The sequence below is a fragment of the Falco punctatus genome (assembly GCF_963210335.1).
Source record: "Falco punctatus genome assembly, chromosome: 2".
Lineage (NCBI taxonomy): Eukaryota > Metazoa > Chordata > Aves > Falconiformes > Falconidae > Falco > Falco punctatus.
The window spans coordinates 8,777,163-8,800,065 of NC_137581.1; the positions used below are offsets into that span (position 1 = coordinate 8,777,163).

Consider the following 22,903-nt stretch of genomic DNA (forward strand, 5'->3'; position numbering starts at 1 on the left):
CCAATTCTTTTGTCAATGATCCCAAATGCAGCGGTTCTGCATGGGGGATATGGAAGACCTCAAAGAAAGGATGAGCAGAGACACTGCCAGGCATCTGCCACTAGCAACCTTGAAAAAACCCACTGGAAAACTGGGAGCTGCTGCCAACCGCTCAGGATGGTCCTCTCTACCCACCTCAGTGCTTCGTAGGATCCCAAGTGGGCTCAAATACGAGGCGCCCATACGGTAATTGAAATTCTTTGATGAAAACCTGGCCCTTCTCCCCAGAAAGTTAGCAGGCAAGAATCTGGAGTGGGCACAGACTCCAGGCCTTCTTGTGATGAAAAGGCAACACTGAATGCTAAAACACTTCACCTACCTGTACTTGATAAAGTGAGATCTACTAAAAACTCCCACTTCTGTAAAAGTCTTTATTGCACGTTCCAGAGTTAATTTACAATAAAATACAGTAACTGCAAATTCTGTTTTCCCCCATTGGTGTGGTACAAAGATCTGCAAATAAACACAGCTCATCTGAGGAAGGCATATGCCAACAGGTCTATAAACAATTTAATTGTTAAATAGCTCTTTTCTTCTACTGGCTCCTTCCCAAAAGTCTTAAAAATAATTAAAAAAACACAGCACAGAAATACCTTTGTTTAGTATTTTGGCTTATTGGAAAAAGGAGTCTGTGCTTGGAAGAACAACTCAGGAGACCAGCCAGTTGCCCCTTCCAATATACCTCCTGAATAATTTGCCCAGGAGAGGGGATTCTTGCCTTCCGAAGCAGAACAAGTTCCCAGGACTGCATTGTTTAAAAACAAGGCCTTGGTGACACCTGCAGATACAGGAGTTGTCAGAATCCTGGCTGTGTCCCCAGGGTTTAATCTCTCATTCTGGAAGCATGCATCATTTTCACTGTTCTCTTTGCTTTCAGAAGTCTGGTTGCTGCCGCTGTGCTCACAGGTCGATTGCAAGTCAGCAGTCCAGCTAACAGCTTCTAAGTTTAAGGATGTAGTTGCTTTCCACCTTTTCTTTGCAGATGGAGGGATCCACTCCTCAGAGCTGCCAGGTGGCTGGCTGTTGCGGAACTGCTGTGAAACAGAGCTCGTACTTTCTTGGTCTTCCCCGTTACTCAGCCTTGGACGTTTCACTAACCTGCCAGTAAGCTGCTGCAACAGAGTGTTTTGAAAGGAGGACCTGGATCGCTTGGAATGAATTTTGGTGGGATTTTTAGGGGTGAAGATAGCCGTAAAAGAGCTTCTTTCCCCAAGAGGCCACAGTTTTGGGAAATGTTTTGTTACAGGAGTTGATTGCGAATAAGGAACAAAGTCTTGAGAGCTGACCGAATTGCATTCTGAATCACAGAAGGAGTAAGTTACTGGTGTACTGTGCTTACTAAAAGCAGGAGAGGACCTGTGCAGGGATGAGCTCGGGTTTGAACTGTTACAGGGAACAACTCCAGGATAAAGCACCCATTCAGGAGCTGCGACCTTTTCTGTCAAAATATCTTCTTGTATTAAAGAATTACATGATTTATTTAAGAATTCCACAGATTTTGCTACCTCTTTTGCACTTGTATCAAAGAGATCAGCAGAAGCATTGTAGCTGCCTTCAGGGAAGATCCTGTTCCACAGCACCTCTCTCCTATTAACACTTTTGAAGGTATTTTCTGGCAGTTCTGTCAATGGTTTTAATTCTCTTTCATACATCCTTCTCGTATTGTTGGGAGTTGCTGGATCACAGTCCCACCCCCCTGAGAATGTAAGATCTGTTCTTTGGCTTGGCGCAGAAGAATAATTTTCTTTATTTTCACAACCAGCTGAACAGCTATCATGTGCAGAATGCACGCAGGTAGCCGCCTTGCTCCTTTTTAAAGAGGAGGTTTCTCCATGTTCAGCAGTACACTGCAGACTAATAAAAGACCAAGCTGACTTTGAAATGCCAGTATTTGCATCCCTGGATTGCACATATTTGCTCTCAGAAACAGAAAGCTCTGATGTAACTGGCAAGGGCTGCGACAGAACAGGTAGATGAGGGTTAGGTATAAAGCAAGATGCTCCACATTCCTTGTCAGCTGAAGATAAAACTTTAGAGGAAGACTCACATTGTGACACTTCATCACTCGGAGGATTTGCATTTGACTGAAGACAAGCAAACAAGATGTTCTCCCAACTATCATTCTCTGCTGGTGGCAAGAACCTCCCTGAGATACTTGCTTCATGCAATTCACCAGCTACTAGGGTGTGCCTAGGATATGATTTGCTATGATTTACCCCCAACTTGTGACTTTCAAGAAGGGTACGTTTGCCTGCATCAGGGCTGGGTGATGTTGCAAAACTCTTACCTTCTTCTATTTTGGCTAAAAATTCATTTAGGCTTTCTGAGAATGGGAACTCATCCCAAAGCGTAGAGTCCATCTGAGACACTTCAGTGACATTTATGTGATTAGAAGCTGAGACATCTCTCTTGTAAAAAAAGGAGTTGTGGGATTTTTCTGGGTAAGAATAATTTCTACTATTAGCCTTTGGGTAAACGCTTTTTACCCCAAGTTCCAAGGGATGTTGTAACAACCTGGAACTGTTCCCATGTGAACACTCAGCCTTTGAAGAGCATACTCTCTCTAATTTATCAGTTGCAGAGGTACTGTCAGTCCGACTAGGCTGTGAACTCAATTCATTATCCTCCTCTTTATCCCCTTCCTTCACAAAAGACCTGCAAAACTGTGAATCCCAAAGAGTTTGACTGTTGAGGCTTACACTGCACGATTCTGCAGAGACAGGCCTCCCCTCTTGTTCATGCTGTTCACTCACTAGCTTTCCCACTTCTAGAGTGGGAAAGTCTTCCACTGTTACCCAAGCAACAGATGAATTCAGGCTGAAGGACTGCTGCCAGAACCCTAAAAAACTTTCTCTGCCACTAGACTGAACAAAACAGGAGCTTCTGCTCAGGCTAGACAAGTTGCTGAGCTCACTGACAGGTTCATCTATTGGAGCCGATGATGCATCAGGTAAATATGAGCTGTTATTACAGTTCTTGAATTTTGCCGACTGCAGGAGCCGATGGAAGTAGGTGATAACAGTAAAGCCAGTAACAGCAGCGTTTGGCAAGAAGATCTGGCAAGCTGTAAGGTTTTTTGTACTTCTATTAATCCTGGAACGGTTTTGCAAGATGCTGCTGGCAGCAGAATGCCCTCCATCTTCCCTTGCACAATGCTGGGGGGAAAAAGAAAAAAAACAACAACTTAGTACAATGCTTTGTTTTGTAATAGGAAAAAAAATTAACACATGTCTTTTAAGTCAGGCTTAAATTTAGTTCTCACTTTTTGGTGGGATCTGCAGGGAAGAGAATACAAAACAGCCTGTCACAAAGCAGTAATCCCTGGGAAATAAGCACTGGCAAGGGCTACAAAGGGCATCACAGTGAGAGGTTCTTTGCTTGTTGCAATTATGCAGAGTTCTGGAGCTGGAAAAACAACCAAGAATTCCAAGAAAGGACTTCACAGAAAATCCTCCCTTTAGGGCACTGGGTGCTTCCGGGCTTCCTCCAGTGCAATTCTGTGCAATTGGCTAGTTGCCTAAGGCCAGTGCTTTTATCTAGGAGGAACTGGGCAGTACTTGAAGCAAAGCACTCTGGTACCAGGTATCTACCTGACTTGGCAGCTCAGTTATCAAGCCAGCATATTTTCTATGCCCTACCTCTGTGAGAGAGAAATAAGCTACAACCTTTATCTTCTCAGATTTATTTGGAGAGTAGTGTTTCAAAGAAGCTTCAGCTCAAATTCTTTATAAAACCTGCTTTCCTCAAGTTAGAGATAAAAAAATGACATTAAATAGCAGAGGGAATTATCTAATGTTTTGAGAAGTGGATAAAAACCACCTTCACCTCCCCCTCAAGGTGTGGCAATGCCAGAGAGGCCAAAAAGTGAACACAGCCATCTTGAAATTCAACTACCCTCCTACTCCCTGAGCCTATGCAAAGGCTGAGGTTGAAGGCTGTGAGCCAAGGACAATACCTTTCTATGTAGGTCTTAAAACCTATGTTGATTCTGAGTTTTAAGTGAGAGAGTGCAACCATAAGCTGAACAAATGCTCTTCGAATGTGTGTTCAGTCCTTGTGCGTGCAGGAACAGCCACAAGGCTGTTGATATGTAAGATTACTTGTATTTGTAAAGGTATCAGACCTGGAGACCTGGTGAATGGTTCCAGCTCAGTAAAGTTAATGCATGAAGTCTTCTAATTTTCATTACTTAAGATGCTGTGCATCAGGAAAACCTGAGCTCAGACACAAACCTCATGGTGCCCGTGGGAGAGGAAAACCACCTGCCAGGTAGGATTTAGTTCACAGACTTCATAACATGATTGACTCACACAAGCACCAGGTGAAGAGAACTCAGAAGGCTGTTTCTATGGAAATATTACTAAGAACTAATATTCCAAAGTCTGTTAAACACATAAAAGAGCTGCAGATGCATATGCTAAACAGCTGTACTGTATCAACATTTTTAAACGTGCTCTTAAATCCAGAAATATCAAAATGCTGCAAGGAGATGTGTTTCTCCTGACATTTCAGGCACCAGGAGACTATGCAGCATAGGCAAGGTAGGGCAGTGCTTGAAGAGACAGTCTGTTTCTTGCTTGAACTGTACATGGTTTTTTAACAGACTCCAAGCTGTTACTGATATGCACAAGAGCTGGCACTGCTCAAGCTCTCTGAAAAGCAGCCCTGACAAGCTGTCAAGCTGACTACTGCCACTCAAGATGACTTTTGGATGTGACTCATTTAAAATAACACAGGTGTCTGGGGGAAGAGGAGCAGAATCCTTCCCATGTCCTAGCCCTAAATTTTCTCAAATTCCCAAAAGATACTGTACCTGATGCTTTGATAACTCAGTCTATGCCCCCAACTGGCTACAAGCTAATGAAAAAACTCATTATAAGAGAGTAATGTACATTAGAAATTACCTTCAATCCAAATATAAACCTTTTTCCAATGAAACAAGTTTCCACTGCTTGAACTAACGCTCCTGGAGATGCATCTGTGTTTGTTTCTCCTGACAGCTGATTGAAGTCTTGAATATACCTTGAGTAAAACATATAGAAGCATTGGACCAACAGAGGAAGCCTTACATAGCATTTTAGCTGTCATACAGGTAGGACACACGCTAAAGAGAAGATATTGTGGTAGCTTAAACTAAATGTAAAATGAAAACAGGAAACCATGAACCTACAAATTCAATTGTTTAGTTCACTTCATTCGTTAGTGAAACAGAAGTAAACAAAACAATCGCTCTGAACAAGGTTAATATACACACAACTTTCAGTTCCATGCATGGCTGTCGTTTTTATATCAACATGATGACTATATAATGCTGTCAATATGGTGCTATTGCTTACATATCCTTTCTGCCCGCACCTTTACAGCGACAGCAGTATCCATATTAAGACATGCAAATAACTCTGTCACACTGGACAGAAGTATGCAGTCCAGTGTAGAATGCCTGCCATGAGTGTGTTATTAATACTGCTAATATGGGATTTTAAAAGTGTTCACCTTTGACCCAGTGACAACACAAGGTATTGGAAAATAACAGAATAGAGAAAGAAGTGGATGTATCTGAATATCCCATCCTAGCAGTTTCACATATAAGAAAGTCTGAAGCTTACAGTGTGGGTAGTCAGGCTCTGAGGACCAACAGGCTTTCTTAGAAATCCCTCCTTTCTAAAGGAAAATCTGATCATATTGATGAAAAGTCATAAGGTGCAAGTTTTTTAAAAAAGCAAACTGTTAAAAAAACCCCAAACAATGCAAAGGCTCCAGCTTTTGCTTAAGAGTCTTCTTCTGAATCTTGAGGAAAAAATATGTCTAAATCTCTGGAAAAGCTAACTTACTTAGTAATCTGACATTAGATAAAGGAAATTTAATCATCTCAAAGGAGGAAGAATGCAACAAAGACGCCCAACCAACCACACTGTGAAGCTCACTTAGCAGGTAGTAGCTGCCTCAAATGGACAAGTGAAGGATCTCTTCTACTACGTAGAAGTAATTAATCTTAAAATTTCAAGATTCCAGGAAGAAACCAAACTTCAGCATTTTCTCAAGGTAATGGGTACCAAGGAAATGCTCAAAGGGAGCACTTTGGCAGCTTCTTCCCAATCATCTCACTTTTTTTTAGGCTGAAGAAAAAGCAACAGTTAAATAGTTAGAAAGAATCCATTCCTTACCTTTGTAGAGTTTTTGCGGTGACCCCAAAGAATGGATCTAAGCAACTTCCAAACACAGTAATGTCAAACAAATCATTAGTGTCAGCAATCTTTAGGGACAATCTATACCTGTAGCTTGCATCTTTAGCTTCACCTGTGCAGCCACATTTTACACAGTGAAACCTGACAAAAGACAGTAAAAGGATAAAAAAAGATTGTATATGCAAACTTCTGTTAATCACTGCTGAGGTAAGAACTTATCTGCAGCTGTAAGTATTACTACAATAACATATCAAATATTCCATTCCATTCCAACTATAAGGTTCTTTCTTGTTCTTTATTCCTGGAGGCATTAATCTTACCACAGGCTCAGCAAGGTGTCTGTATCATGACAGAATCCCTCTGGCTTCTTTTACTGACTTATTAAATGCTAGCCTGTTGTGAAGTTGGAGAGCGACAGTGGGCTTTGACTGGCCTGTTGGGGAGTAATTTTGAATTCCCTACACCCCCATTTTTCACGTTTCATTCTGGTTTGGGATTTTGTTTCCTGCAGCTTTAGTATATACCTAAATTTAAAAAATCATCAGGAAACAGCACTGTTATCTTCTACTTCAGCATTTGAAGCAACAGATATTCTTGCTTTACAAAGTCAGCTCCTTCTGTTTAGTGCTGACATTCATTGATTTACTGTTCTTCTGTGTCACAGATTTCACCTAACAGTGGGATTAAAAAGGAAAGCCCATGTGTTTCTGGACACACAGTAAGTGGAAGAATCATACAAGACTACCTGATGCATTTCACATATAGAATGAGAAAAAATGGAGAAAATAAAAGATTCTATTTGGGTGGCCTTTCGGTCAATGCTTTTCACTTTAGGAACAGTACTGAAGAACTGGATAGACTGCAAGGGATACACTTGGAAGCTATTACACAAATCATTTATTGTCCTAAACTGCCCTTCAACATTGCATGGCACTGAACGAAACAGAACTCTTGATCCATGATGACCTCCAAGCTGCTACTGGAATATAAAGAGATCTAAATAGTAATAAGTAATATAAATATCTGAAATTAGCACTTATTTCTACAATGGCCAGATTTTCACTAATTTGTTTTAACTTGTGTTCAGCTAACAGAGACTCCCAAGGCCTCTGAGAGCTACAATTAATGATCCCCAAAACAGGGCATACCTCCTGGAATTCAGTATCAGCCTAGAAAAGCAGTTTTGACAGGCAGGATAGATGAAGCTGGAGTTGTAGACAGAAATTACAGAGGCAGCCAAGAGTCCTCTCACACTATTCATGCGTTCACAGCATCACCTGAAACAAGTAAGTCAAAATGGTTCAAAGAGTTCTCATTTCATGAGACGCTAATATTAACTGCTTTTAGTTGGGTTGTTTAAACATTTTGAAAGGCAGCCCTTTGGAAACGATGATCTCTGTTTGAAAATGGTAGCCCAACTGTGGCAACATCCCATCCATTATTACCCTTAATTAAGTCTTTAAAAAGAAAAAAAGACGAAGATATGTAATAAGGAAGTGCTCGTGATATCTGCACACCACTGCAGATAAATCATGCACATTCCCACTTGTATTTAGGGAGTCTTTATTAGAAATAACCTTAAAACACAGTACTGCAGCAAATGAGGTTTTGATTTTTGTCCTTAACTTAGAATGATGTCACAACATGGTGTTAAAAACTGAAATGATTTTACATGTGTAATTCTGCAAAAGCCTTCAATACCAGTGACTTTGAAAGGACAGGATGCCCAGAAAATCTCAAAAGGGCTCGCAATAGCAACTATATTCTCTTGCCTTTCTTACCACTATACTGTCCAAAATATCAGGTTTTGGGAAACTTCCCCTATTTTAGAAAGTTAACTTTTTTCTCAGCAGATGCTAGAAACATGTAGAAAAAAATACCCTAAAATACCTAAAATAATAAATTTCCAACTTAAATAACAAATGTTCTCTACAGCTGAATTAAAGGACACCTTATAAATCCTTCTTTGCAAAAACACTTTCATCACAGTAATAGCTAAATATACATCTCTTTTCAATGTATGCTGCAGAATAAACTCAGAATAGGAAGTGAATTTCACATCTTCATCTCAGAAGACCCTTGGGGAGGCAAAAGGCCAAAGACCTAAAGGAGACTCAAGTATGGCTTTTACATGTTAAAAAACATTCAACAATAATGTTTTGTTCATATTTTGCTACCAAAAAAAAAGTTCAACTTACAGGTTATCTGGTTGACCTTAGGTGCACCGCTCTCAGCATTCTGGTAAAAACAAGATCCATAACATGAGTACTAGAAACATGTGAGTAACTAAACTTACTACTCTGAGTAGCTAAGGGTTAAAAAAAAAAAAAAAACAAACCAAAAAACAAACCACCAGAAAAAACCCACCCAGATATCCCAGTATTCACTATGGCAGAAAGGCCAGGAAACCAGAGGCAGGAGAAGGTAACAGCTTTACTGGAGAGCTAACCAAAATGAAAAAAATAAATAAGTAAATAATTATCCTTTCAAAACACTTATTGACACTCATTAGACCGAATATATTAAATGCTGCATGCCTTCAATTTGTGCCAAAACAACTATTTTTTTTTAGTTACAGTACAAGATATCATTAAAAAGTACATGGTAAACATACTAATATACAGAAGTAATAAAATTAAGCCTGATTTTGTTATTGCCCAAGAAGGTGGACTTGGAGAAACCGGCACATGCTTCACATTCCAGTTGGTTTTCAACTCAGACTGTTAGTTACACTTTTTAAAGACATTTGAAGAAACCTCAAACCCCAGAAAACACAGCGAACACTTCCAAGTATTCCCTTGGGAAATAAAGCATAGCATGTATGTATTACCACAGGTTTGGGGAAGAGCTTGCTTTAGAGCAGGCTGAAGATCTACACCTCTGTTTCTCCTTAGTAGAAACACACTACTCGTTATCTGGGCACAAGCTGAAAAAAAAAATGCTGTACAAGTAGATCTGTTTTACTTTATTTTTCTAATTAACAACCCAAACCTCTGCGATCACACACACACACCCCCCCCCCCGCCCAGGAGCGCCGCCTTGCAGCAGCCCCGCAGCCTCACCCAGATTTCTGTCGGTGCCTGCTGCCCTCTCGCGGGGGCTCAGCGCCTTAAACCCGATTTTATTAGCAATCCCCCCAAACTTCACCCAAGAAGAGTTATTAAGAGCTCTCACGCTGCAATCTGCGCCCCTTAACCCCCCCGCCGCCCCCGCAGGCCCACGCCGCGCACCGGCCGCGGGCACCGCACAGGGCGGCTGAGGGCCGGTATGAGCTGCCCCGTTTCACCCCGCCCCCCTCACTCGTCCCGGCCGCTTCAAGCCTTACTCAACACCCAGAAAACGCTTCAGTTACCGAATTACGATCATTCTTACCGTTGCAGCGCCGTTATCCGCCACCAACTCGAGCTTCCGCCTGCTGGCCCCAGGGACCGCGCTGAAGCGCTGTCCCCCAGGCACGGGAAGAGGCAGCTGGCAGCGGCGCCGCCGCCCCTCGGTGCCCTCAGGCCAGCACGGGAGGGCAACGCCGCAGGGTGGTTACGGGGGCCGTGCCGCCATCGCCTCAGCACCGGCCCCGGGGAAGAGCCGCCCGGCACGGCCCTAGCCCTGAGAAGGAGACAGTGCGTGACGCTAAGGGCCGCTGCCGGGGGCGGGGACGAGACGGCGCTCCGCCAATCGTGACGCGGCCCGGAGGCAGGCCCGCCCCACTTGCCCAATAACAAAGCGAGGATGCCAGCCTCGTTCTCACGCTCCCCTCCTGCGGAGCGTTGACGCGAGAGGGGCGGATCACGTGCTTCAAGTAGCCAGTCGCTGTCGCTTTACAAGACGCCGCGCGTCCCAAACCCGTATCCAGAGTCGCCGCGGCCAACCGCGGAAGCGTGCGCGAGCTACCCTCCCCTCCACAGCCAATCGCAAAGCCCCACTGCTTAATGCCCGCCCCTCCACGCCTGCGGGTAACCCCGCCCCGGTGGAATGAGTCTCCCAGCGGCCGTGCGGTAGTGCGCAGGCGCGGCACCGCCCCCGCCGCTGGGTCCCGCCGCCCGCCGCTCCCCGCGGGACCGGCTCGGGGCAGCCCCCGGGCCGGGGGGCGCGGGGGCGCTATAAAGCGGCGGGGCGGCGGGTGGACTCCGTTCCTTTCGGCCATGCTGCGGCTCCTACTGGTTCTCCTGTTCCTCCAGGCGCCCGGCGCCCTGCCCGTCTCTCCCTGCCGCCGGGGCGGCGCGCCGCCTGTCGCCCCCTACCTCACACGCTACCTCACGCAGCAGGTAGGAGCCCGCCGCGGCCGGGGGCAGCGCTCCCGCCCGCCGAGCCGTTTGAGGGGGATGCTCCCCTCCGAGCGGTGCTGGGCAGGGGGCTACTGCTGCCAGCCGGGGCGAGGGGAAGCCCGCCCGGGGGCCCCGCCGGCGCGGGGGTTGGCACTAGGCAGCGTGCCCGCAGCGCGGCCGGCTCTGGGGGGCCGGGGGCCCGAGCCGGGCTCGGGCAGGGAGCTTCCGTGGGGCTTCATGGAGCTTTTTTCCTGTGATAAGCCTTATTCAGCTGCAGCCTGTATGCTTTTGTAGATTTACGGGTGTTCCGATGCTCGGTCTCTTCGGTAAAATGTTCCAAGTCTTGAATATTCCGCTTATTTGAGTATTATTGACTATTGCGGCTATGTAAGGTAACAAGCAGCCTGCTCAGTCACACCTATACACCATATTCTAGTACTAAAATCTGTTCGAAACCAGACTGCACAGCATGTTGGCCGCGAGGGGACTCAGCTGTACCCTGAAGGTATTTGCAAATAGCGGTTCTGTGACTTTGTTTGTTTTAAATATGGAATAGATTTTTGTTGCTATCCTGAGCTTCGTTTTCCTGACTGTTCCAACAATTCTCCGTGCAACTTGTTGGCAAAATCCATAGCCCGTGGGCAGAACAGAGACCTCCGCAATATTGGCTGCAATATTTCCACAAAAACAGTGAACAGTTCCTTTGTAGGTGTCAGGGAGCGTCTGCATCTTCACCTGTGCTGGGGGAGGTAATGGTACCTCTTGCTGGGAGGTGTAATAAGGGGAGAGGAAGCTTTACTAGTATTCCTTTGGTTTGATTAGAATCAGGCTTGTAGCCTGCATCTGAATTTCATGCCCTTGTCCACACAGGGAGTGGGGAAGGAGCAGCTCTTTAATTCACAGGTGTCTTGGATGATATGTGGATTGAACATTTCCTGTTTCAAATTTGTAGGTGAATTTACAATGGAACGAGCAAAATGGGAAGATTATGCTTTTAGAGAGAACAGACATGAAGATGACAGATAACCCTTGCAAGATTATCCTGAATAGCTAAGGAATAATTTTAAAGTGAAGATCTGTGTCATTAGAGGTGTAAGAGATGGGTTGGGAACAATTTTAGTGAGAAACCTGCACACTGAGATTATATTTTTCTGCAAACAGTGTTGGTGGTTTGGGAGTGCTCCTCTTCCAGTGGTCTCCCTGCATAAATTATGGAATTCCTGTGTCTTGAAAACATCTTTGGGTAATGCTTTTCAATCACTCGGGTAGTGATTGGAGATTTGGGTCCCTCCATTAACTTTTTTAATAGCCCTAAACCTTATTTTGGTAACACATTGCAGATACCTTCAGCAATGTGTGGTCAGTGTTGGCCGGGATATCAATCCTGCGGTAGTGTTGTAACTCTTATGTGTGTCACCTAATTGTTCTGGCCCATCAGTTGTTACACATTGCTATCATAGTATCAGTGATACTAATTCTGTGCTGTGGTTTGAACCACCTTTTGTCACTGTGCTGTTACACCTCTGTCCGCATCCCCTCCCTGGGCTGTGGTATTAACTAGTTAATCTCAGCTATCATAGAGACGTCCTGTGTAACCTCCAGCTGCCAGCAAAACAGCAGAGCTGCTGTGTACCTGAGATCTGTGGATTTGTGGAGGTAGGCAGATGTTGCAAGAAGGAAGGGGAGAGTTGCAGTAACATCCTGTTGTAACATTGACACATCTCGCTCCCTTCAGTCTTCTGCATTCTCTTCCCCTCATACTTCAAGCAAAATCGTGTTGGCTGAGTGGCTGCTGCGGGAAAGAGGAGTCCTGTTCACAGACCTTGAAAATCCTTGCTTTCCCTGTCCAAAGACTTACTACTATTATTGAATGTGGTAGGAGATGTGTGTGTATCTGTTTATTTTTTGTATTCATTAAAGATCTGAATGCTGCTGCCTGGCACTTGAAAGGCACAGGGTTAGCATAAGAGGTCTAATCACATGGAAGGCGTAAGACTGCTTTTTATCAAGTAGCATAGCATCCAGAACTGATAGGCAAACTCTTAAGCCCTTGTCTGGGCTTGTCTGTGTTGTCTGGGAACTTGAAATTATATTATGATTCTGTAGTGGAACATAAATACAATGATTACATATTAAATAAGGGCGGTGATACTTTGCCACCTCTCAGGATTGTTGAAGTTTAATTACTTACATTATAGTTGCTTATGGCATGAATCATCTGCTTCAGTTCATGCTGCTGAGTCTTGCTTAGCTAAAGTTCCTGGTTTAATTATTGTTTCTCCCTTTGGTTTTCATCATAAGTTGAAACAATTTTATATAAACCCATACAATAGAAAAATTATTTTATAATACGGCAAAATATTATGTTGTCACAAAGAAAAAATATCTTATCTGTTTATATTATAAATATCTTCAAAAACAGTCTTTAAATATTTAATACTTCCACAAAAGAAGACTTTGAAAAGGCTAAATAGATTCCTTGCATAAATTCTGTGCTTAATGAATTGTTTACAGTGTTCAAGAGGTAACTTTAATGTTGCATGTTGGAGAACTGAATTTCAGAGGCTGAGAATTTTCATGTGCAATCACAACGTCTCAATGGAGCCTCTTGGCATGAGGGCCTATAAACCTGTAGTGTTGCTTGAGGGCTTAGTGTCAGCCTTTACTATGATATTGCAAGGATATGTAAGACTGCTTTCATAAAAAATGGAGAAATAACAGGGTCAGAGTTCAGCTCAATGCTCGTTTACATTGAACTTCCTCCTGTTTACCAGACATCCCTGTGACAGGGCTGGAGTTTAGACTGCTGAGAAATAAGTCGTGCAATGCCTGTGTGTGTGACTAGGATCTTAGCTTCCATACTGGCCTCTGTGTGCCCTTAACAACTCCTATGTTAGCTTTGGGGTGTGATTTATTTCATTTTTTCCTCCCTTCCCCTTCAAAAGTAGCTGATCCCTCTCAGCCCTCTACTCCTCCAGCGTGTAAATGAAATTACCCTGGTATAAGGGTACCTCATGCTGGCACAGATTAGCAGATGGCCCTTGAAGGAGAAACTGCCATCACCCACATTTTTATATTAGTAAATTTTATCTGTATTGGGGAAGTTGGTCTCCTTTTCAACTCTGCTGATATACTAGCATGACTTTTGTATGCAAGATTATTCTCACTTCTGCTTTGGTAGCTTGCTTGCTAAAAGGATGTTTGTGATTTGTGTAAATTAATCCATCCAAAATTGAACTCGACAGAGAGAATGATGTGTAGGATGAATAGGGCTGCAGGAAGACCACCACTATCTGAATAGCTTCTTTGTAGGTAGCTGTGTCCATCACCACAATTCAAATCCATTGGAAGGACTTTGGGCATTTAAGAGCCATCTTACTTCTCTGCCCAAGTAGAAATAATCTTGTAGTATAGCGGGGAGGGTCTGGAGTCAGGCAGCTTTTCTGAGCTTTGGGAAGCCTTGTCTTGCACCTCTGCATTCCTGTCCTCAACAGACATACCAGCATTACAAAAAATGTAGCCTGAGAACTTGTGGTGCATTAAGTGCAGTACTGCTGAGGGGATGCCTTAAATTTCCTAATATTTGAAGGATACTTGGTGATAAACTGTTGTCTTGGAAAAGAGAATGTATGTGGTATCTTCTAATTCAATTTGATAACTGAGACTTAATGTGCTGGTGGACCCAATGATGCTGAACAAAAGTTTGTTTGTACTTTAAGTTACTGAGCCTGGTCCTTCCATCAGATTCTTTTGAACTAATACATGCCAGTTGTGTTACAGTTTCCAGAAGATGGGTTCTGATTGCATTTAACTTCCTAGATTTCATACGTGTGTCAGTATTTCATAGCTTAGTAAATTCATATGCAAGACTTTGCTCTAAGCCATGTAGAAACATTTAGGTTGGACAAGACCTTCAAGATCAGCAGGTCTTTTTTAAGGTAAAACTGCTAAATTTAACACTGCCAAGCCCACCACTGAACCATGTCCCTAAGCACCACATCTACACAGCTTTTAAACACCTCCAGGGATGGGGGCTCAACCGCTTCCCTGGGCAGCCTCTTCCAATGCTTGATCACCCGTTTGGCGAATACCATTTTTCCTAATCTCCAATCTAAACCTCCCATGATACAGCTTGAGGCCTTTTCCTCTTGTCCTGTCGCTTCTTACTCAGGAGAAGACAGACAGCCACCTCACTGCAGCCTCCTGCCAGGCAGCTGTAGAGAGCGATAAGGTCCCCCCTGAGCCCCCTTTTCTCTGGGTTAAATGCCCCCAGTTCCATCAGCTGCCCCCCCCGAGCTGTGCCGCAGCCCCTTCCCCAGCCCCTGCCCGGCTCTGGACACGCTCCAGCCCCTCCGGGTCTGTCTGGGGGTGAGGGGCCCAACGCTGAGCCCAGGGCTCGAGGTGCGGCCGCACCAGGGCCCAGCACAGGGGGACGGGCACTGCCTGGCCCTGCTGGCCACGCTGCTGCTGACACCGGCCAGGGCGCTGCTGGCCGCCGTGGCCACCTGGGCACACGGGGGGCTCATGCCCAGCCGGCTGCCGACCAGCCCCCCCAGGCCCTTCCCCGCCGGGCAGTTCCCAGCCCCCTGCCCCCAGCCCGCAGCGCTGTGGGGGGCTGGTGTGACCCACGGGCAGGGCCCGGCACTCAGCCCCGTTGGGCCTCATACAACTGGCCTCGGCCCCTCGGCCCGGCCTGCCCAGACCCCCTGCAGAGCCCCCTGCCCCCCAGCAGGTCACACTGCCCCCAGCTCGTGTCCTCTGCAAACCCACTGCGGGTGCGCTCCAGCCCCTCGTCCGGGTCATCGATGAAGACATTAAACAGGACTGGCCCCAGTACTGAGCCCTGGGGGACCCCACTGGCGACTGGTTGCAAACTGGATTTCTCTCCGTTCACCATCACTCTCTGGACTCGGCCATCCGGCCAGTTTTTTACCCATCTGCACTTCATACTGTGTCTACATTAAAGGAAGCTATGCTGAAGCTTCAAAGTAACGAAATTTAAAAAGTAATACGATTTGATCTTCTCTGGCTATACCGGGTGTCTTTAATACCCTATTTTGTGTTACAGACTGAAGTTCTTAGGCATAGAAAATGAAAGCCTTCATTGAAAGTGTGAATAATAGAATGTAGATTTCAAGCCAGAAAAGAGTTTTTTGAGAGGGATTGCAAAGGAGGTGCAGAGATAGATTATTTTTTTTAGATATGGTTCTTTCTGTTTTACAGGAAGGGCCAATCTAGAGGAAGCCAGTGAATCCCAGAATTTTCTTGCTGTAACTGAAAGTCAGTACTACATCAAAAACCAGTTTGACTTCAGTCATGTCAGTACATGAATGTGTAGAGTAAAGGAAAGCACAGTGGAGAGACTGAATCACCTTTTTGATGACAATGCTGTCTTAATGTATCAAGTTAATCAAAACTTGCTTTTAAACAAATGTTACATCTATTGTTCTCACAAGAAGGAAGTTTACAATTACAGAACAAGATATCTTTAATTCATTTGAGCATTTTTCACCATTTGAAACTTTCACTGTTGAATGTAAATGAGTATCACTAAAAATGTATATATAACAGTTACGTATAAGTTCTCTCAATGTTTTCAATATGGACTTAAACTCACTTATAAGGATATTAAGATGCATTGAGATCACTTTTAATTCTGGTTAGCAGCTTTTTCAGCATCCTATTGTGACTCAGGTTGGTGTGTTGGAATAGTAACAGATGCTGGGAATGGTGAAGATGGGTTTGTTTTTCATGCCCGGCACTGTAATACAATAGTACTTTTAACTTCTGGTGAAGGGAAAAAACAAAGGCTTTTTGCAGAGCCCCTTGGTACCAATTAAAAGTTATGCCAGTAGTTAGAGAAGAAGTGATGCTGATGTTTGTCTCTGAGGTGAATTACTCGGAATATATGTTTTACTCATCAAGTAGTACAGGAGTACTTGGCAGCTCTTACTCTGTGATTTCATAGTGTGATTTAAAACAGGAGCTGTAAGCTATAAACCAGGTCTATACACAGAAACAATAGCTCTTATTCAGCAGGCAGGAAACCAGGGAAGTACTTGTTTAAAGCTTGTCAGTGAATTTTTATTTTTATGCACTACTTATCTGCGGGTCACAATACAGACATCAGCTTCTCAAATTAAGCAGGAAACACTTAATTTCCTCGCAACTTGCAGCTTTTTCCTTCAAGTGAGTAGTTAATACCAGAGACTACAAAAAGCATCAATGATCACTGCTCTGTCTGAAAACAGGCATTTCTTTATCTCACTAGCTTTAATCATTAAAAGCTGTAGTAGGCCACTGAAAGGTTTCTGATAGACTGGCTTGATTAAAGAAAGTCTGAAGGACTAAACAATAAACAAAACTGCATATGGCTGAAGTAACAAGCTGTTTACAAGCCAGACATGCATGAGATAAGTCCTGTTAACTTAATTTAAGTTATTTTGACATGTACCAATTGCCCATGAGCTTCTAGCTGTTGAATCGGTCTTGGATCTGAATTTCTTGCCTTTTTTTTTTGGAGGGGGGGGGATGACATGATAGCTTGATGGGGAGATGAGGAAAACGAAGTTCAACATGGGATTTGATGCTAATGTGTTTTGTATTGATTTCTTCATCTGCCTTCGAAGAAATCAAGATCAGCCAACAGCATAAGAACTTGTAGACTGTGCAGATAATTTGTAACGTTATGCAAAGTCGGTGTGACACTAGAGATTCTGGAATATTTAGCTTTTATATCTAAAGCAATGAAACCTGTATGAAACTTAGTGGGGAAAACTAGGCTGTACTCAGTCGTCTTCATATACTTGCAAAATGGTTCATTTCTTTCTTTTCCAGGCATGTGAATTCAGAGAATAAAATACGGACAGAACAGTAGGAGTTGCATTTCTTTTAAGCACAGTCAGCAGAGACTGTTGTCCTTACCTGTAGTGTAAGGGGATAATTATCTTTTTTTATTTTAACTTTTTAGTTACTGTCTCCTAAGCTTTAGCTGAGCCCTAGCATGGATGGAGTATTTTCTGATACTCAGCGCTGTTATAGTGCCACTGCCAAGCGTCATTCAGTTGTGCTGTGGTGTGGCTGCAGTTCTCTAAAAACATACAGTGAGTAAAGAAAAAAAACCTGATCCTTTTGGACTGTTGTTTCTATCTTTAAATTGACATAACACCTTTTTCCATTATACCCTTCTATAGCCAAGATACAAAGTTTACATATGAGCTTACCCTCATGTCAGGCTTAAAGAGAGATGAAGATTAGCTGGGAAAGGTGTTTGTAGAGTAAGATCAGAGAAGTGTGTGTCTTTCCTGAAGAGGAGAGGGTATGCTAAAAGGCCTGCCTGCATGGGATGTGAGTATGCAGGGAGCTCTGATGCTGTGTGCTAGCTTCTCCCTCGGACTGCTGATATGGACACCCTTGGTGGCGCGTCTCCTTCCATTCCTAGTTAATTTATTCTGCTTCCAAAGGGAGTAAGTTTTCTTGCATTGTGAAGCAAGAAACCTTTCTAAAAAAGCATCCATGAAGGGACCTAATGTGTAAAAACTAGTCAGAGGTAGGCTTAGATGGTAGTTTCCATGCAGGAACTTCCTTTTAAGACAATGGGAACTGAAAGTGATGAGCATCAGGTCCTTTGACTTGGACTGAGGCCAGGCTGAACTAGAGGAAGTGGGTGAAAGCAAAACTAGCATTAACAAACAGTTTGATTTATGCCTTGAAGCAGCAGTTTGCTTTGCCCTGCTGTGTGATTCCCTGAAAATGGTGTCTTCCACAAAAGCTGTTCAGAAGCACATGCAGCTCTGGAAGTGCTGGCATTTCTGTAGTGTTTCCTATACGGTGATAAATATCTGGCCACCTACAAGTGTACAGTTTTCAGTCCTGCAAGTTGCTGCTACTTGGAGGGGGTGGGTGGAAGGAATGTAGAGTTCCCTTGACTCCTAAGCAGGAGCTCCTACAAGTTGATGGCAAATTGCTTTTACCAATGTCTGTGGAGTTACTCAAAGCCTGTTCCAAACAGCGTGGTTCATAACAAAATGTTCTTGCCTACTTTTAAGTGAAAAAAGGAAAAGAAAATAGAAAAATAATGGATAAAATAAATGGATAGAAGTCTGAGAGCCTCTGGGTGAGAAAAATGTTGCTTTGCTGTAAGAAAGGCATCTGTGGCCCAGCTCATTTCTGGGTGCTAACTGCACTGATATAAAGACCCATCATTTATCCATATGTTTGCTAGAACTTTTCATCCACTGGAGAACTTTTGTCATGGCTGTGACAAAAGACTTTGATGTTTCTGTTGTAAAGTGGGGCAATCTGCAGGGAGCAGATTGCAAATCACTTGCTGGGAGCCATGGATGTTATTTCCATGAATGCTGCTGCTCTCCATATCATCCCATCTACCAATGTCTGAGGCCTGCAAGCAGACAGTTGTTCTTCAGTGTTCAGATACGCCGCAAGCTTGCCAAAGTAGCAGTTGCTATGTGGTACTTTTGCTGTTGCATAAGGGCTGTATGACTAATTAATTGCTGCTTTGATGCTTTGTTTCCTGAAATTTTCCCCCCTCACCCCCTTAAATGCTCATCAGAATTGGTGACTATTAAATAAATGATCCACAGTGGCATGTGTAAAATCCCTAGCACTGGACCTTATGGAGGTATTTGGTGCCTTTTAGTACAAATAAAACTGCCATACCTGCACTAAGCTTTTGCCATTTTGCCTGTGCTTTGTCTAATTAGAAGAATATCTGGATGGATGACAGGACAGTTTTCCTGTTTGCTTTCACAATGTCTGTCTCTTCTTCCTTGGATCCCATCTTGTGTGGGATTAGTTAGTAGAAAATAAAATACAAATAATAGTGGTTGAACTAAGTCTGGGAGAATGATGCAACAGAGCAAATTTCTTTGTAGCTCTGAAAATCTGGGAAGTAAAAGTTGCAACTTTGGTTGAATCTTTAAAGGTATTTGGCAAACTAGAAAGTTTTAGCCTTTTTTGGGGGAGGGGTAGAGGTTTTTAAAATATTTGACTAAATCAAAATACTGTCTTGAATCTGAAATATTGCTCTTCCCTGTGTCTCAATTTAAAAAAAAAAACTGAGGAAATCTTCCAAATGAAAACTGTTTTGATCAGAGATGATCAAACTTATTTTACAAAATATTTTGTTTAAACGATTAGTCCTGCTCAAAATGTTAGGACACTCTCAGCAGAACTGGAATGTTTTTATATTGTTTAATCTGTGACATATTGGAGGTTCAAGTCCAATTTTTTCCTGTCCTCTGAAGTTAATCCTCCAACTGTGATATATTTGTAATTCAATCTGGAAGGCAGATGGAAAAAATTAAAGGGCTTTGCCTGTTAAAGGTCTGCGAGACCTTTCACAAGGGTAACTTTTGTTTTTGTTGTAGTGCATCATCTTTGAGCTTACTTCAGCCTTATATTTGGGTAATACAGCTCTGACCTGGTTGTTCCATATGCCTTGTCCCTTGGAAGAATTTCACCAGGATCATAATGCCTTGAATGGGAGCATCAGTTATGGGGATATTGGGCAGTGTGAGTAGCAGTTTGTTATAAATTTATGTAGCTGATTGATTCTCAGCAGCACAAGCCTCTTGATTGCTTGGAAAAGGGCAGTGGTGTGTATGGTTAGGGAGAGTCAGCAGTAAAGTTGATAAAAGTGATTCCTGCCATCTCCTGCCTTGGTCACCCATTACCCCTTGTCCTGGGGCTTTGCAGCCCTTGAGCCTGGGACAGAAAATGTTGGGAAGGTCTGTAGGACCTCTCAGACTGTCCTTCCAACTGGAGAAGTTTTAACTAGGAATTGCATCTTCACTGTGACTGCTGGAGGATTTTACGTGTAAGTAATGAAAGCCTAAATGTGTTCATGGGCTTCATCTTTACATGGTAAGCAGAATCTGGAGTTTCAATTGCAGCACAAAACTACTAATGGTTTGTGGAAGTTGAAACCAGTTTGTTTGTGTTCTTGTTAGCTGCTTACGTTTCCAACATAAAAGTAATGCTTCATCATATACTGTTCATTACTAACAAGGGCTGACCTGAGTCACCTGGTGCTTTCCTACAGCATATCCTGTAGCGGTTTAAATGTTCTTTGGTCTTGTCAAGTGGCTTGTCCAAGCTCTGATTCAGGGCAGGGGTAGAGTTCCTGTTTGAGGCTTTCCTTTTCAGTGCTTTTTAATCACTGAAGTGATAAATGAGTGCTAAAAGCAGACTTCCTTGAACAGTTGCAGCCTCCCAAGAGCAGGTGACATGATTTCTGCAGCATAGAAGAAGAACCTTCAGTAAAAATACATGAAGCATGATTCTAGTCAAAGGTCAGTGTGCTCACAAGGACATAGTTGCAACGGAAGAGATCCTTTTGTTACAAGGATCTTAAGCCTGTATTTGTTTTGGGGACAGTGTTTGGCTGAAAGCTAATTCCAGCCAAGGAAAAATTGCTAACAGTCGCTCTAGACCATTGCTGGTAGAATAGGAGCTGGAATCAATTAACAGACAAAAAAGCATATGTGCTATGTCTTTTGTTAAATGTGACAGATCTATTAATCTAGGAACAAAACCTCTGAATTATGGGAAGTGTGGAAGATTACAATGACATGGAGTCCATCTCTTCCAGTTTACTTATATGTTTTTGTGGAGGACCTTCAAGTTAATGGGTTAACAAGGCCTGATGCAAGAAGGTGCAGTTTACATCTCCCTGCTCTTCCACTGAGCATCACATGATTGCGTGTTTCAAGTGGTGCAAATCTTCAGTCTCTGCTGTCACTTGCACAGGTGTCAGGCTAGAAAGCAAGGAAACTCCTCATTCCTTGCATTTAAAATTGAAAAGATAAAAAAAATCAAGGTTAGCTTTGTTTTGATCTTTTTTTCTTCTGCACTAAATGAGCAGGGACAAACTGAGAGAACCTTACCAGCTGTTGGTGAGATGAAGCCTCAGTCCTGCCAGGCTACAATGCACATAAATGTGCAATAGGAAGAAACAAAACAACAATACTGTCAGGGAGGGAGGCCTTTTTTTAAGCATTATTTTTTTAGCTTTCACTTCTGGTTCTGTCTGCCCTGCTTTGAAGACATAAATGGTGTGTGAGTGTGTTGGTTTTTTTAGTGGTACTCTACTGCTGCAATGTTTTTTATGGCTTGAATATTTAATTATTTGTAGTAGTACTTGTGACAAAGTTTGGGCCCCCCTTGAATATGATGCTGTACAAAGATGACAAGGCAGACCCTACCATCGTGGGTCTGCAACTTAAGTGGCAGAAGCAAAGATTATAAAAGGAAATAAAACTAACAGGGCCAGTTAACTGGACCAGAGCCCCAACAGCTTATCAAGAGCAAAACCAAGAATAGAAACACATCGGTGTAATCCCGAAGAGGCTAGTGCCCACGCTGCTGTTCATGCAGGAGGATATCCTCAGCCTGTCCTGTATCTGCCTGTCTTCAGGAAATAATTCAGACAGGATGAGCACTCAAAAGAACTCCATGAACGCGTGGAGGGTGGAGTGTGACTCTTTAAATCCCCTGGCTTCTCACCAGTAAAACAACTGACTTGATTTCACCTGGAATATCCAAGTTTGTGAAAATAAAGCTACTGCACAGAGGATCAAAACGCAAGCCATGACAAAAGCTTGCAGGCACAATCTTGCCAGAAACTCAAAAGTACAAAACTACCAGGTGCTGATCTACCTCCTTGAATGATATTAAATGCTTTTGGTTAGAAGCTACTCTATGAATTGAAGTTTTGTTTTGGGTTTGGGGTTTTTGGGGTGGGCTTTTTTGTTGTTGTTGGTTTTTTTTTTTTATTTTTTGGTAAAAAGCTTGGGTTTGCTGTCCTCTCTCTGTAATCACTATTGACCTTAAGGTGCTGCTGAGAAGGAAGTGGGTTTTAGCCCACATGTCCTGTTTTGTCTTTGTACTTTACTCATTGCCATAGTTCCTGAATACTTCCAGGAGTATATTAAGCAGACTAACATCTGTAGAACAGCTAACTAACATCTGCTGTGCTTTTTTTGTACCCTCCCCAGGGAAGATGTGTGGCAGAGTGGCTTGTTTTGTTTTAAATGGGCTTCCAAACCAACAAAAAACACATTAAAAAACCTCATCCTGAGAGAAGTTATCTTTGAGAGCTCAACAAAAGCATGTGATACATGTGCACATATAACGTAAAGTCAAAGAAACGTGCCATGTATTTCAGGTAGAAGGCAGCAAGGTGGGTTTTGGCCCTTCCTTCCAACCTGAATTTGTTCAGTGGACCAGCCTGGAGAAGGCTCCTTGTTCCTGAGCCAGTGAGCTGCACTTCACTGTAGAAAGTTTCTCTGAGCTAAAGAATCAAAACTGACTTGAGCCTTCAGCCTCTTGGGCACAATATCTCATGCTGCCTACTGCTGGTTTTAATCAAACTCAGGGAGTGCAGTTCTCAGCAGC

The 22,903-nt window shown here is 43.3% G+C and overlaps 2 protein-coding genes and 1 long non-coding RNA gene across 5 annotated transcripts in view; 2 read left to right on the forward strand and 1 right to left on the reverse strand.

Annotated features, from left to right (window-relative positions):
• Positions 1–390: 390 nt before the first annotated feature.
• Positions 391–10,077, reverse strand: DDIAS (DNA damage induced apoptosis suppressor). Of its 3 annotated transcripts, none has more exons than XM_080375914.1 (7): positions 9,597–10,077; positions 9,055–9,139; positions 8,423–8,462; positions 7,373–7,501; positions 6,204–6,365; positions 4,944–5,061; positions 391–3,194 (listed from the first exon to the last, which is right to left on the reverse strand). In XM_080375914.1, the coding sequence occupies exons 4-7, from the start codon at positions 7,483–7,485 to the stop codon at positions 639–641; spliced, it is 2,949 nt and encodes a 982-aa protein (XP_080232040.1). In that variant the 5' UTR covers positions 7,486–7,501; positions 8,423–8,462; positions 9,055–9,139; positions 9,597–10,077; the 3' UTR covers positions 391–638. The 3 variants fall into 3 exon arrangements, with proteins under 3 accessions (XP_080232040.1, XP_080232041.1, XP_080232039.1); XM_080375915.1 differs by having other exon boundaries at positions 9,055–9,150; XM_080375913.1 differs by lacking the exon at positions 9,055–9,139.
• A 146-nt stretch (positions 10,078–10,223) lies between these two features.
• PRCP (prolylcarboxypeptidase) overlaps positions 10,224–22,903 on the forward strand; it is a 34,252-nt gene continuing 21,572 nt past the window's right edge. Inside the window, 1 exon segment of the mRNA XM_080375917.1 lies at positions 10,224–10,486. Coding sequence (XP_080232043.1) covers positions 10,364–10,486 — 123 coding nt within the window. The 5' untranslated portion in view covers positions 10,224–10,363.
• On the forward strand, positions 10,494–22,552 carry LOC308059078. The gene is made up of 2 exons (XR_013926106.1): positions 10,494–13,319; positions 15,710–22,552. It is a non-coding gene; the product is annotated as an uncharacterized lncRNA (long non-coding RNA).

Coding starts and splice junctions, on each gene's coding strand:
- DDIAS (XM_080375913.1), bottom strand. CDS start 7,485: ATGAATAGTGTGAGAGGACTCTTGGCTGCCTCTGTAATTTCTGTCTAC. Junction 5,062..6,203: donor ACCGCAAAAACTCTACAAAG/GTAAGGAATGGA, acceptor GTTTTACTCAAG/GTATATTCAAGACTTCAATC. Junction 3,195..4,943: donor GGTTTATATTTGGATTGAAG/GTAATTTCTAAT, acceptor TTTTCCCCCCAG/CATTGTGCAAGGGAAGATGG.